This window comes from Leptodactylus fuscus, chromosome 1 (genome assembly GCF_031893055.1).
Source record: "Leptodactylus fuscus isolate aLepFus1 chromosome 1, aLepFus1.hap2, whole genome shotgun sequence".
Lineage (NCBI taxonomy): Eukaryota > Metazoa > Chordata > Amphibia > Anura > Leptodactylidae > Leptodactylus > Leptodactylus fuscus.
In genome coordinates, this window is record NC_134265.1 from 280,202,559 (window position 1) to 280,217,735 (window position 15,177).

General features: G+C 42.4%; 1 protein-coding gene across 1 annotated transcript; it reads left to right on the forward strand.

The window, feature by feature from the left end:
- The first annotated feature begins 3,140 nt into the window (after positions 1–3,140).
- Positions 3,141–14,877, forward strand: MMAA (metabolism of cobalamin associated A). The gene is made up of 7 exons (XM_075257653.1): positions 3,141–3,241; positions 4,323–4,810; positions 6,769–6,891; positions 9,133–9,303; positions 12,350–12,435; positions 13,474–13,623; positions 14,500–14,877. The coding sequence occupies exons 2-7, from the start codon at positions 4,405–4,407 to the stop codon at positions 14,785–14,787; spliced, it is 1,224 nt and encodes a 407-aa protein (XP_075113754.1). The 5' UTR covers positions 3,141–3,241; positions 4,323–4,404; the 3' UTR covers positions 14,788–14,877.
- The last annotated feature ends 300 nt before the right edge of the window (positions 14,878–15,177 follow it).

Here is a 15,177-nt window from a genome sequence, read left to right on the forward strand (position 1 = left end):
ATATTGGCTAAGTATTGAGCATACTGATCCAAGCATAGTTGTTCTGGGTGGTGAACCCTAGCCTCTTTACTGCTTGGAGGTTTGGATTTTTTGTAGGGTTTTTTGTGTGTGATACTAAGTTCTGTTTATCCTATCCCTTTGCATATTGTCAGTATTTCTGTGTTTCATGTGTATTTTCTGCTCTATACTTTGTGTTCCTCATATTCACCATTAGTCCAGTCGGACACCTGTGGGGGGATTTTTCTATATCTTGCCTCTCCTTCATAAATGTGAAACTAGTCAGGTTTTCTGTTTCCCTTGTAGGTGAGTTATTTCTCTGGCTGTTTTTGCGACCACTCAGGCAAGTTAGTTGGGCCCACATCTATTTCTAGTGTGTAAGGCAGGGTGTAGGAGTATCACACACCACATATTCCAAACTGCTCATACTCTTGTTTTGTTTTTCCTTACACTTGACTGAGAAGTTATCAGTCAGGGGCCAGTCCATGGTCAGAGATCCCCAGACCATAACAATATCCTCCATAAATGCCATGGTTTTATTTATCAGGACGTAATAACAAATAAATGATTTGGTCCTTATCAAGGTGTGGCCAAGCTTTAGCTGTTGGATAGATGGCTTCATATCTGAGTCTAGAATACTTTTGCTGCAAAACAAACCCAAATCATCACCCCTTCTCCACTGTATATGACAGTGTCAGAATACAGCTCCATGCTGCAGGAACTACATTGAGTCGACAGTAGATGGCGCAGTGTGTGTCCATGTGTGGTACCTCTAGCACTTGTGTACTCGTGTTATGGTGTAAATGGTTATCTCTTCTGTGCTCCATGTTACTGTACATAATGCGTTGCATGTGTGTCCCAAGTGAAGGTTCTGCTGAAAAAAACAGCAAAAGTTTATAGACCCACTTTTCTGCTCAGGCTTCACAGTGGTTTGCTGGAATCTTTCTAGCGTACACTTGTGTGGCTACTACAGTCAACACCCAACCAAACCAGTGGCAGGAATATCATACAATATATTGAGCCACTAGCTCTACCTATGCGATGCACAAACAGTGCCTCAGTGTTATCACAGGATGTCCTCCATTAGGTACCCTGGTAAAAAGCTTCCAGCAGCACAGCAGATAGAGCTGTATCTCTCCCTCACCATGTTACTAGTATCTTGGAGACCATCACCCCTTGTCCCCCATAGTAACTGCCACCAACTGACATGTAACAGTTAAACATAAGCAGTAGGTACCGTATACATCTGCAGCAACATAAAGCCATTATATATGAAATATCTGAATAAAGTACTGTATTTGGTATTGCAGACGTGTCCTTTGACATGTGGATGGAGCTTGGACATGTAGAGTTAGCCTGAAATGGCATCATATCGTGGGGAAATGTGGGAGCGGGAACAGAGAAGGGTTATATTTTAGAGATTCTAATTATGGTATGGCAGGGTTTACATTAAGAATTGTGATAGGCCTGTCTGATAAGATGTGTCTTTAGTTTGCGCTTCAAACTGTAGAAACTGGGAATTAATCTGATTGTCCGGGATAGAGCATTCCAGAGAAGTGGTGCAGCTCGGGAGAAGTCTTGTATACGAGCGTGGGAGGTTCTGATAATAGAGGATGTAAGTGTTAGGTCATTGAGTGAACGGAGAACACGGGTTGGGAGGTAGACAGAGATGAGGGAGGAAATGTAGAGAGGTGCAGCATTATGGAGAGCTTTGTGGATGAGAGTGATAACTTTATATTTTATTCTATAATGAATAGGCATCCAATGTAGCAACTGGCACAGACCGGAGGCATCGCTGTAGCGTCTAGCCTGATAGATGAGCCTGGCCGCTGCATTCAGTATAGATTGTAGAGGGGAGAGTTTAGTGAGGGGAAGACCGATGAGTAAGGAGTTACAGTAGTCAAGGTGAGAATGAATCAGAGAGACAATAAGTGTCTTTAGTGTATTTCTTGTGAGGAAAGGGCGTATTCTGGAGATGTTTTTGAGGTGGAGGTGACATGAACGTGCGAGTGATTCAATATGAGGGGTGAAGGAAAGGTCTGCGTCAAACATAACCCCGAGGCAGCGGGTATACTGCCTAGGAGTCATAGTAAGGCCTGAGACTACAATGGATATATCAGGGACAGATCTGTTAGATGGTGGAAACAGTAGTAATTCAGTAGAGATTTAGTTTCACCTTATAAAATATACTGTAAACAGTAATCAAATAGTCACATGTACCCCAAAGCAATACCAATAAAAAGCACAGGTTGTCCCACAAAAAATAAGTTCAAGCTCAGTATGCTCAGTTCTCCAGCGAACTACACCAACATGGCGCTCAGACATGCACAGTACTGCTCTGAATAGAGTGAAGCTGCGCATACACCAGATTTGAACTGCAAGAGCGTGATCTGGGCGGCAGAACATCCGGGGACGAGGAGGGCAGATGGAGCACAAGCAGTGGAGGGGTGGGATTAAAGGTATGGCATGGGGGGTGCTCGGAGGCCCTGGTTAATGCCCAGGGTGCTCCGCAGCATCATTAGCATAAGGATAGACTCCCTTAAAGTGGTTAAAGTCCGCTATGCGAATGAACTACCTGTGAACAAGCCTGACCTGGCTCCATTCACCACTATGGGGCAGGTCACAGTGCTTGCAGGCAGTCCCATAGGAGTGAATGAAGTGCCTGTGAAGAGCAATGCCGCTTCATACACACTGAGGAGACATGGGGGATATTCAGTCCTCCACAGGACAGTCTCAGTGACACATTACATACAGCTGCAGGTCCGTCACCATGTTGTGCTTTTCTCATGTTGCCTCGACCACTGTTACATTTCTTTAGGCCTTTGATTCATACTCTAGTAAGAGGCTACAAGTACAGGCATAGGGCTACATTCTCCTCAGAAAATGGCTACGTACTCCAGACGTCTTCCTTTACCTCACTGAATACTAAGCGTCATAAAGCAAGTCAGTATAAAGCAGCGGCGCCACAACCACTATCTCACTCCCATAGACTGCTGAGGGACACAGCTGACAGCAGACGATCACGTTACACGTATTGGTTGTGTGTGGTGCATCATGGGATATGTAGTTCTGTCTGCAGCAGACATACTGGGCTTCTCTTCATTTAGAACTACATTTCCCGGGAGCAAGTACCGGCATGGCGCGTCCTTGGCCAATAGGCGCTATGAACCTGTGAGGACAGGGTAGGAAGCAGCAGGACAGGCATGGAGGAGAAGGAGTATCCAGGCTTGTCCTACTGGAGCAGGTAACCCGCAGAGCTGACTGCTACTAGTCGGGTAATCACACTGTAATGGTCAGGGAGGCCCTGGTGTGTATATAATGGAGGATTCATTGTATACAGTATATGATATCATAGAGGATACAATATGTATACAGTATATGGATAGGATATATGTATGTCCTTACCTACTGATAAGTGCCACTATAGTAAAGATATGGCTCACAAATAAAAGTCCATCATGTGACTGATAAAAGACAATGGCAAACAATGACTTTTTAACCAGTTCAAGGCCATTTACGAGTTGCAGCTCAAGGGTTTGCAACTTTTCCGACGCCATAATGCAATGAAACTTGTGGCATATGACATTTTTATATCGATGGGCCATAATTTATGTCCATTTTCTAGCATAAATGATGCGTATTACGTATGCCAGCCACAAGCTGTCATAGATTTCAATATAGGCGCTTGGCCTGGTGGAGGATGCACCTGAATTATGCGGAGACCTGTGGATTATGGCGGCCCAGGGATTATCAAGTCAAAACGCCATTCTTAATAAATCTTCATCTTTTTTTTAAAGGAAACTTGTCACTTGATTCTTTTACCCAAAGCCAGTATGGTGGTGTCATAGTGCTGTGCAATAGCTTTATCAGGATGTCCCTGTGTAACCTGTCCACACGAACATGTAGAAAATGAATTTTTAATACTGTGAATATTTTATGGGGATTACCACAAAGAGTCATCTAGCCAGAGTGGTTCAGGTATTTAGCCATACAATCTCACGCACCAAAGAGCGCCCTCCAGATGACTCTTCTGGGATAATCACCGTACAACCTTTTAACATAATTTCTACCTGTTAAAATGAACCGTTTATACCAGAACATGCTGGTAAGGCCGGTGCTCAGCAGTATAACACTATGGTGCTGGTGACAGGTTAAAGAGATGTTAGTGACATATCAGAAGTGTTGATGGGTGGAGTTCCAAGTACTATTCTATGGGTCTAGTTTTAGTTGATATTATCAGATTATTATTGATCAGTTATATTGTCAGGTTATATTTCTATAACTTGTAACTATATCATTTTTTATTTTTTACATTGTCTTCACAGCTGAGGATCCCATCTAAGAAGCCACACGTTCATCCTTCTGAATAGCAGATCTGTTTTGTCCTTTAGTTCATCATCTTACTCTATGAACACACAATTTGCCAAGATGTCAGGGTTAGCCTTCTGCCAGCTCCGGACGTTAACATACACTTTACATAGGAATGCTCTTCTGATGGCGTCTTCACAGAGACCAAGAATTAAAGAGTGTTTGTTCCAAGTAGACTATTTTGGTTCCATAAGGACTCTGTGTATTTCAGCCATACAGCAGCAAGAAGCTGAACCTCTAGCCCAGAAAGAACAGAGACTGCTGAATAACCTATATGGAGGTCTAATAAATGGGCAGCGTGCCTGCTTGGCTGAAGCCATAACACTGATCGAGTCTACTCATCTGAGAAAAAGGCAGATTGCTCAAGTACTTCTGCAGAAAGTTCTATCCCATCACCGGCAGCAGGAGCAATTAAATAGTGGAAAACCTCTAGCCTTTAGAGTGGGTCAGTGTTGTATTCTATGCTTCTTTACTATCATCCATTCAGTTTGTGTTATTAATGGTTATACATGTATTTTACATTCAGTGATGTGCAGAAGCATGAGCTGGGGCTTACAATTTATGGTGCACGTCGTGTCTTTGCCAAAGGGATGCATTTTGGCACCAGAAAGCTGGTATGAAGGTTTTAGTTAATTGTTTACCTGTTCCTCCAGTTTCCACTACTTTCACCAGTTGGTACAAAAGTGGACAGGGAGCAGATAGTCTTTGCAGCTCATTGCAAATGGTGTACGAGCATAGTCCTAGACAATCAAGCAGGCTGAGTAGTATGAAAATACAGGTGCCACAAACCATAGTATGGCATCTCTTACAAAAACATCTGGTTGTAAGCTGTAGAGATTATATCTTCAATAGGAGCTGAAGTCACACACTACTTCACTACTGGGGTAGCAGCTGCCACAGGGCTCGGGACATTAGGGGCCCGGTGACAGCCGCTACCACTGCGTTTTGTTTTTTTTTGTTTTTTTTAATAGGCCGTTATCGGCTGCAGGCCCCACAAACACTATTATACTCAGGGATCTTTTCAGACCCCCTGTGTATAATGATCGGAGGCCTAGGAGAGGTAAGTGAACGTAAAAAAACTGACCGCTCCAGGCAGGCTTTGGGCCTAGTTGTGTGACGTCACATGACCAAGACCTGCGTCCCAGGTCATGTGACATCCCAGACGTCATTGAAGATGGCCGACACCACCGAGGACTGCAGCAGAGGCGGTGATAGGTAAGTAACATTATTTTTTATGTTGGTATCCCCCCTTGGTCTCCGATTATTATACTCTGGGGTCTGAAAACTCCCCAGAGTATAATAATTGTTCATGGGTGTCCACAGTGGGGCATAATAGTGTGTGCAGGGGCCACTATGGGGCATAATAATGTGTACAGGGGCCACTATGGGGCATAATAGAGAGTGCAGGAATGCAGGGGGGGGAAGGGGAGTCGGTCGGGGTCGGCAGCGATGGGGGGCAGCAGAGCCAGGGAGATGTAAGTAACAGTTTTTTATGTTGGTATACCCCCTTGGTCTCCGATTATTATACTCTGGGGTCAGAAAAGATCAGGGTCGGGGTCTTCAGGGGAAAAGGCCCAATGTCAAAAGTTCGCCACGGGGCCCCACCATTCCTGGTTACGCCACTGGATGGATACGCCATGATTTCGCATTAACTTGCAGGGCTGATTGATTTTTTTTGACAGGCTGGTGTTAAGCAATGAGGCTACCTTTCAACTAGGAAAGTCAGTAGCCACAGTACTGGAATATGGGGCTAAGGAAAACCATGTGCCATAAACACAGGTCTATGGTCCCTTCTTATTTTCCAAGGATACCAGTAGGATGGTGTTCCTCCACACCTATATTTGGATCTTAACCAATACCTGAATAAAACCTAACTAACTTGAGTCTGACCAGATCCGGACTACTACCTAGACATCTGCCTTGTCACTAATGGAAATCGCACCAAACATTTGTAGTATATGGATAAAACTTGGCTAGACAGTATATCTCTTCATGTTAATAAATCTGTTAAATTCTGTTATGAGCAAAAGCCTTTAATATTGAATCATTCTGTATTTTAATGTGGATTCTGATGCAAATTTTGAGCTAAAAACCACAAGTAATTCACCTGTGATAAAATTCTACATAGGTAACATCTCTAAAGATGAATCTCTCGTTGTCATTGATCCAAACAGCAGCGCTCTACAATTTTCATAGTTTTTTTCCCTTCTTCACCCTCATCTAAATACCCAGGCCTAATTTCTGAACTTTCAGGTTATATATGGCAGATTGATGCTATGAGTCCAGTGAAGGAACTGCTGCAATGAACTTCATGTCTGTATTTCTTTTTACTTGTCTTAACTGTTTGCTACTAGTTGTATAGCAAGTATATAGTTTATGTTGTTTCTGTCATCCTGGCCACAGGTCTGTCTGGTCCCCCAGGTGCTGGCAAGTCCACGTTTATTGAATACTTTGGAAAAATGCTGACAGGACAGGGACATAAAGTTGCGGTTTTGGCTGTCGATCCTTCCTCAAGCACCAGTGGTGGTAAGTTGAAGGATTACACTATGTAACAAATTTTTATTTTTGTTTTGTCTGTTTTAATAATGTTATTTTCTGATTATTTAGATCTGAAAAGAATATTAAACGCTAATTTCAACTCCTAAACTTTGCTTTTGGTACCAGGAGATTGATATTTTAAAATCCTATATTTTAATTAACAAGCCTATCATATGTCTAGATGTTGGTGAAATATTCTAGACTGTTCTGAAAACTTCTAACATCTACATCATTCTAGCCATGTCTAGACGTCGGTAGAATATTCTAGACGTCTGCCTGTTTACTATACAGGCACGTCTGTTGGACAGTAATACTTATTGTATTTGCAGTTATAATACAAATATAAAAAGGCTTTATTGGCACAACTGAAAACACAATTGGCATTGCCAAAGCAAAGAGTGGTTGGGCTGAGGGGAGAGTGGGTGGTTTTGGGGGAGTAGTCTTTGGGGTCTCTTCGTTCTTGTTTGGGACATGTGGGTTAGGGTGGGTTGGTGATTAGGTGGTGATAAAGGGGTCTTATCTTCCTCTTAGTTGGTGGCAGGTGGACACATATTGGGCGGCGATCTTCTAGAGTGGCCTCCTCCTCTCCCAGTAGGATATAAAGTTTCCTCTATTATGTGATGTCTGAGATGTGAGCAGAGAGTCTTTGGAAGTAGATGACCCTTGTTGCTGAGTAGTTAGTGCAGTGTAGAAGGAAATGGGCGTTGTCTTCTAGGACCCCAAGTTCACAGTGTTGGCACAGTCTGTTCTCTCGCGGCTTGTACGACCCCATTTCAATCTCTAGGCTGTGGTCACTCGGTCTGTATCGGCTCAGGGTTTGTCTGTGTTTGGGGTGGGGTATTCTCTCCAGGTAGGTGGCCATGGTGTAGTTCCTTTGCAGTGACTGGTATACGGTGAGTTTCTTGGAGTTATTTATTTAGTTTCTCCATTCTTCAATGTATTGATCGTTGTTTTCATCTATGGCCACCTTTATTTGGGCCTTGGTCATTACCTGTTGGTGGTTTTGGTTTGGCGGTTGGCTGTCGATTGGTTGGGGAGTGCCGGGTTTGTTCTGAGATCTGTGGCTTAGCCAGGCTTGGTGGTGGTATGAGTGGGGGTTACTGTCCTGAATGTTCGCTTGGAATACTAGTGCCCTCTTCTGTATGGTGAGCCATAGGGGTAGCCTACGTAGCTCTGCCCGGCATGCCATGATGGAGGTGCTGCGGTGGACGTGGAGCAGGTATTTGCAGAACTCCAGGTTGATGGTCTCTGTTGGGTTAGAGTCCCATTTTGGCAGGTTTGAGTCGGTGGCTGGGCCACAGATTCCGCTGCCGTAGAGAAGGAACAGAGCGATGACTGCATCAAATATCTTCAGCCAGACCCTCACCAGTGGTTTGAGTTGGTACAGTTGTCTTCTGATGGCGTAGAAAGTTCTGCGGACTTTTTCCTTCAGGGTCTCTATGGTTGGTTTGAAGCTTCCTAATTGGTTGAGCTCCAGCCCCAGGTAGGTGTAGCTGCTATTTTTTTCCAGTGTGGAGCCATTTAGTTTGAGGTGTGGGATGGGGCTTTATTGTGGCCCTTCTTCTGGAATACCATTATTTTGGTCTTCTTCTGCTTGATGGGTAGAGCCCATGTTGTGCTGAATTTTTCCAGCACTGCCAGGCTGTCTTGGAGACCTCTCTCTGTGGCGGACAGGAGTAGGAGGTCGTCGGTGTACAGCAGGAACTTCACCTTCCTGTTGTTCAGGGTGAGGTATACTTTGGAGTACAGATTGGGGACCAGGACAAACCCTGGGCATCTCACTACAGTCGTGAAAACTGCTAAAGAACAGCTGAGGGATCAGCATTTTGTCAAAGCATCCCGCTCCTGATTAGGCTCAGATGAATGGGCCTAATCAGGAGGGAATCTCGAGCCTCGGACCCCGCAGGCAGAATCCACAGCAAGATCAAGCAGAATGCTTCTTTTTTCCACATCCTGCTGTGATCTCTGCCTCCTATTGAAAACAACGGGAGGTGGAATCTGCCCCCAAATCTGCGGCAAATTCCTCTGCGTAAACTGACCCTTAGTTTCACCATGCTAGCCATCTTTGAGAAGACCACCCCCCTAGAAAGGCCACTGTTTAATGCGATTATGATTTCACTGTATATAAAATAAATTAATAAATATAACAGTGATAGGTAAATGTTCTCTTCTTATTCCATCATGAGGATATGGTGCGGTTCATTAACATCATTTCCATGTGAATTTTAGGTTCTCTTCTTGGGGATAAAACAAGAATGACTGAGCTGTCTAGAGACATGAATGCCTATATTAGGCCCTCCCCAACAAGGGGAACCTTGGGAGGAGTCACCCGAACAACCAATGAAGCCATTCTTCTGTGTGAGAGCGGGGGCTATGACATTGTCCTTGTGGAAACCGTAGGTAAGGAAAATATAAATGGCCAGCAGGATGTAATAAACCCCTGCTTGTTTAGTTGTGGTGTAGCCTCACTTTAATTACAGTGTTAGCTAATTACTATAAAACATTAGATCTGACCTTATATTAGGACTGGACAACCCGTCTCACAGTGCCCATTGGCTAAAGGTTATGTCACTAACTGTACACTATTCAACCAGGATTGCTAATATGTGAATAAATAAAACCAAAATTCAAGGGTATGTAAAAAGTGAAGTGTCCTAAAATAATTGTTCACTAATTGTCATTGCAGATATTTTTGCATTGGCAAAGTGCCCATTTGGTCTCATTTTGAGACGTCCATTTCTATGCAGGTCACATTTGTGATTAAGGCTTAACTTTCTGTATTGCCAACTTCAGATTTTGTTTTAATTATCCTCTTGGTAGTTTTAGACAGTCAGTGGAAGGTCAGTACGGGGTTAAGTAGAGTGTATGCCATGAGATAAAGCGTCTCAGAGTGCTCTGGATTTTGGGAAGTGAGAAGACGAGAATCATGTCCTTAGCCTTCACAGCTTCCTCAATGAGCTGAGTAACATAGAAAATCTCATTTCCATAGAACCGATTAAAGAGTTCCCAGCAATTTACATCGGACTTTTCATCAAGTGTGCTAACTACAGGAACAAAAATCAATAATACTAATATATATCTTAGTGATGTCACCCAATGAGCCTTTAGTGCCAGGGTGAGTGCTAGCTGGTTTCTATTATCTATTGCTCTTATGGCTTATTGAAATATAATTAGAAATGAACTTTTAACACACATGTAAACTTCTCTCTCTGCACTTTTGTGAGTGAATGGGTTTTTACAAAATTGTGGTCACAGACTATGTTATTGAACCATGTGTTTTTCCAGACTTACCATTGCTTTTAAATGGCTTGCTCCAAATACACAATTTATCACTTATCTACAGGATATGTGATAAGTTTTTGATTGCTGGGGGCCCCAAAACTGGAAGCTCCACTGCTCACAAGAACAATAGATTTGTGGGCCCCATCTGAATTGAGCAATGGTAAATAATGCACACGGTCCATGAGACTGACTGATGGAGGTAGCCAGGTACAATGCTTGGCTATCTTATTCAGTCTGATAGATTTTGACTGGAGCAGCAACGCATGTGCATAAGTGTTGCTTCATTAGATAGGGGGCCCTTGTTCTCATAATCATTGGAGACCCCAGTGATATACTGAAAATTGATGTTATTGTGGGATAACCCTTTAAGCCACAGCAAGCCATATATCTGAAAGTTTGGTGATTCTTAACAATTTTACAGCTGCCACTGTTAAAAAATAAAATAAAATGAAATAACGACTTCTACTTATGTAAATTCTTGAGCCTACAATTAGAAATCCACGTAATGACATTCCTGCCTTATGCTAAGGCCCCACATAGCGAGCCACAGCCAAAAAGTGTTTTGGTTTTTTTTGCAGCGCTTTTCGCAGAAAGTCTACAGTTTTCCTCTTTTTGTCCCTATTATACCTATATGGCAAATGCCAGTGTTTCCATACGTATAATTAACATGTTCCAATTTACAAAAAATGTTTTTTAAATTTCCAGTGCATTTTTTTTCTGCAATGTGTGGATGGGATTAACCTGAATCCCATCCACTTAGCAAGTTCTGTAGATTGCCAAATCACAGTGTTTTCACAACTTGTGGGCCCTGGCCTTAATCTTTTTCACCAGCAGCCCCTTATCCATTCCAGCAATGTTCGTCACATACAGGCATATGTATATAGTAGTTACATTTGCAATATGACTACTATTGTGTATACCACTCTTTTTACTTACTGTAAAGGGGTTTTCTCATCTCCTTGTTTCAGCAGCTTTGCCTGCTGTCTCCTCTTCTCACTTCCTGTATCCCCCCTCCTCTCAGCTTGCTGAACAGGACACTATGAATTATCACAATACTTATGATTACTAGATATCCTTCCTACTAATACTGTATTATAAATGTAAAAGTTTGGATGTTTGTTAATTGATCACACAAAAACAGCTGAACGGATTTGAATGAAATTTGGCACATAGATCGTTTGTAACCTCGATTAACACACAGGCTACTTTTTATCCCGGTAAATGACATGGCTTCATAACTGTTATGAATTTATATTAAAATAGTATTTAACACAGCTCTTCACAGCAGCTTATCTCAGCTAATTGCATGTTGCTGATAAAGCCTGGTCTGTTATCTCTCTATGTAAACACACAGCTAACATTGAGTCCATTGTGTACAAGCATTTGCATATTATCTGATCTGCTCCAGGCAGCGTACCTGACATGCCAGGAAAAAGAAAATCTAATTTGTCGCAAAATTCTAAAACAACGAGAGCTATGAAGGTAGCCAGAAGTCAACAGACTTCTCCTCAAGCAGAGCTCAGGGGGATCATCGAAGCCAACAACACACTCATTATATGATGTCCCAGCGAGCTGCTGAGATGACAGAGCAATCACAGACACAGTGCAAGGAACAAGATCAGCGGCAGGCCAGCTTGAGAGTCGCCGAAACGTCGGAGCAGGGGAACCATCGACGGCAGCAATTTGCTGAATACAGGCGGATCAGACGCCAATAACACACACGCAGACAAAGTCGCGGGCAGAGGCTATTCTAATATAAATGCAGATCAGATAATATGCTCATGCTTCTAGAGAACGGATCAGTGCTATGTGTGCTTACATTGAGAAATAACAGACTCTGCTTTATCAGCAAACTGCAATTAGCTAAACTTATTGTCCTGCCAGAAGAGCAGTGAGTGATGTTACTTGTCCTATCACACAGGTTCAGCGCTATGGAAACGCTGTGTAAACAATGGGAGGAATAAGTTTACATAGCAGGAAAACAAAGCAGCATTTCTAAAGCAATATATTTAGGAAAAGTCTTCAATTTACATAAGCTGACAGTATAGTTAGGATCTTTGAGATGGGAATACCCCTTTAAGCCCTTTTACGTTATGCTCTCGGCTTCTCCTATGTACCCTGTACACAAAGGAAGGATCTTGACATTTGTTGTATCATCCTACAGGAGTGGGGCAGTCAGAGTTTGCAGTGGCTGACATGGTTGACATGTTTGTGTTGTTGCTGCCACCAGCAGGAGGCGACGAGTTACAGGTATATTATTTATTTGTTTCATGTCTATGACTATGGAAATTTTGGAGTAGTGTCTATATTCCTGACTCTTACTAGAGAATGTGCCTCCTTTTTATTACTATTCAGAGTTTTCTATATATTACATTACCAAGAGGAAAGAAAAAAAAAAGAACATATCCTGTAGCGATGTTGTTAATCTGCATCGGTTCCAATAAATTCTCTCTCTGTTGTGTCTCTTCTTTAAATATTTATCCACCCAGTTAGCCAAGGAATATAAATCAGCTGCTTTTGCTCCAGAACGCTGACCATATGGGAGCAATCACTTAGGTTCAATGTGAGCTAGGTTCCATGACTTGTAATTTGCATTAGCGTTCACCTCTGTCTGCTTCCTGTAGTGCACAGGAAGTTTTATGTGGCATTAGTTTGGAACTGATGTTTTAAATCACTGTAAGTCACAGTCGCCGTACAAGCGAGTATGCAAATCAAGCCCACGGTTTAGCCCTTCTCTGGATTATCTAGACTCCTACTTTCTCCTCTGTCTTCCTGTTACAATCATGGAGGAACTGAAATGTGTGCCGCAGATTGGAACCAGGTGTTGGCTTGTTTGTATAATGTACAAAGAGAGAACATGCGTTCAGGCAAAGTACGTCCCCACTCTGTCTACTCAGTATCAACTGCAGGAATTCTATTCATTTTCACTGTATGTGGAACCAATTAGGTGTAGATATTCTATACAATGCAGTGATTTCTGTTTTAATAGAATCTGTATCTTGGCTATCTGGATTACAGTCCATATGGCTGCCTTGATAGATCCCAGAGGCGATCACCCAGCTTTCCTATATTTACTAGTTAGGAGATATCATACTGCATCCACTTTTTCACCCAACTTTCCCAGACAATATTCACTGGTGACTTTTTTTTTTTTTTTTTAATCCCTGGCAAAGTGGAAGCAATTTACATTAATGGGATAAGTACACAGAACATCTATCCTCAGTATGTAGGCATATTGTATATTGATAGACTGGGATATCCAGTTTATAGTGATCTGTCTTTCTTTAGGGCATAAAACGGGGGATAGTTGAAATGGCTGACCTAGTTACAATAACCAAGGCTGATGGAGATTTGCTTATTCCTGCAAGGAAGATTCAGGCTGAGTATGTGAGTGCATTAAAGTTACTTCGGAAACGATCCAAGACGTGGAAGCCGCAGGTAAGCGTAATAGTGAGGAAATTGAGCTTGATACAGCGGTAGTACAAAATAACCTGAATACGGCTATTTTTACATAGTCAAGTGTAACTCTTCCTGACGTCACTAGTAAGGCCACTTTATGTCAGTCACATAACATTTATCAACAGCGATATAACTATCATTTGCGCAGTTTTAAAAACCTATTCATTTGTTTTACAGACGTGATATTTCAGACCTGACCAGAGTTTCTGATCTAATAGTAGAGGCATCCCTAATAGGCTATTAGCCGACACGTTGCACCTCATATTATCATGTGACCAGCACCTTACACAGGCTTTACTTCTGAAACGCTAGCATCCTCTCCCTTGTGGAGTATAGGTGTGAGTGGCTGTATCTTCAGCATTGTGCTTCTCTGCTGTTTTTACCATATACAGTAATAGGGTCCTTTAAAAATCTTGCAACAAAAGAAACAAGCAAAACTGCTGTGCTTCATAATTTTTGGCTAGCTATCCTGTTTGACTATAGTCAGACAGTATACTTTATTTATTTTTCTTATATAGCTCCAACATATTTCGCATGGTTTTACCAACATTGTCAACCACTGTCCCATATAGGGCTCACAAACTACATTCCTTATCAGTATTTCTTAGGAGTCTGGGAGGAAACCAAAGCACCCCAAGGAAACTCCAGCAAACATGGGGAGAACATACAAACTCCTTGCAGATGTCCTTTGTTGGATTCAAACCTAGGACTTGCACGCTATGGACCTTTCTATATAGAAGTTGCAATTTAAAAAAAAAACAACTAGTGTTAGAGAACTTTATACTTTCCAGCATTACAGAATCATTCCTTATTCCTGATCAACTTTACTCCTTACTGACATGCTTTCTATGCCAGGTTGTACGTATTTCTGCTAAGACTGGAGAAGGCATCCCAGAGCTATGGAAGAAGATGACAGAGTTTCATAACGCCATGCTCACCAGTGGGGAACTTGTCACCAGACGCAGGAGTCAACAGAAAGTCTGGATGTGGAGTCTTATTCAGGAAAATGTTCTCTTGCACTTTAGGAACCATCCTGCAGTTAAGGACCAGATACCTCTCCTGGAGAAGCAGGTCCTCGCCGGTTTATTGTCCCCGGGACATGCAGCAGACATGTTACTCAAAGCATTTTCTGAAAGCAGCTGAGATATTGGATACATCTATGTAAATAAAGTGATCAAGTTATCATTCCTGAATGTCAAATATTCAGAATCATTGCATTCTTGGAAGATTTTGAAAAAGTGTACATTATTAATGTTTTTTATGAAAACAAATTCCTAAATTCATTTATTTTAATTTAAAAGTAAAATGAAGTATACATTCACATAATGCCTCTGGTGTCCGTTCAGACCTACTAGACTCACTGCTATTAGGCTAAGGCCCCAGGAAACCTCTGAGGACTTTCTGTGAAAAGCACTGCGGGAAAGCCACGATGTGTTGATGCTGCGGTTTTTCCCACATTGCTTTTTTTGCTGTGTCCCGCTATTTGGAGCCTTAGGCCAGGTTCACACGGTGTATTTTGATCCGGATTTTACC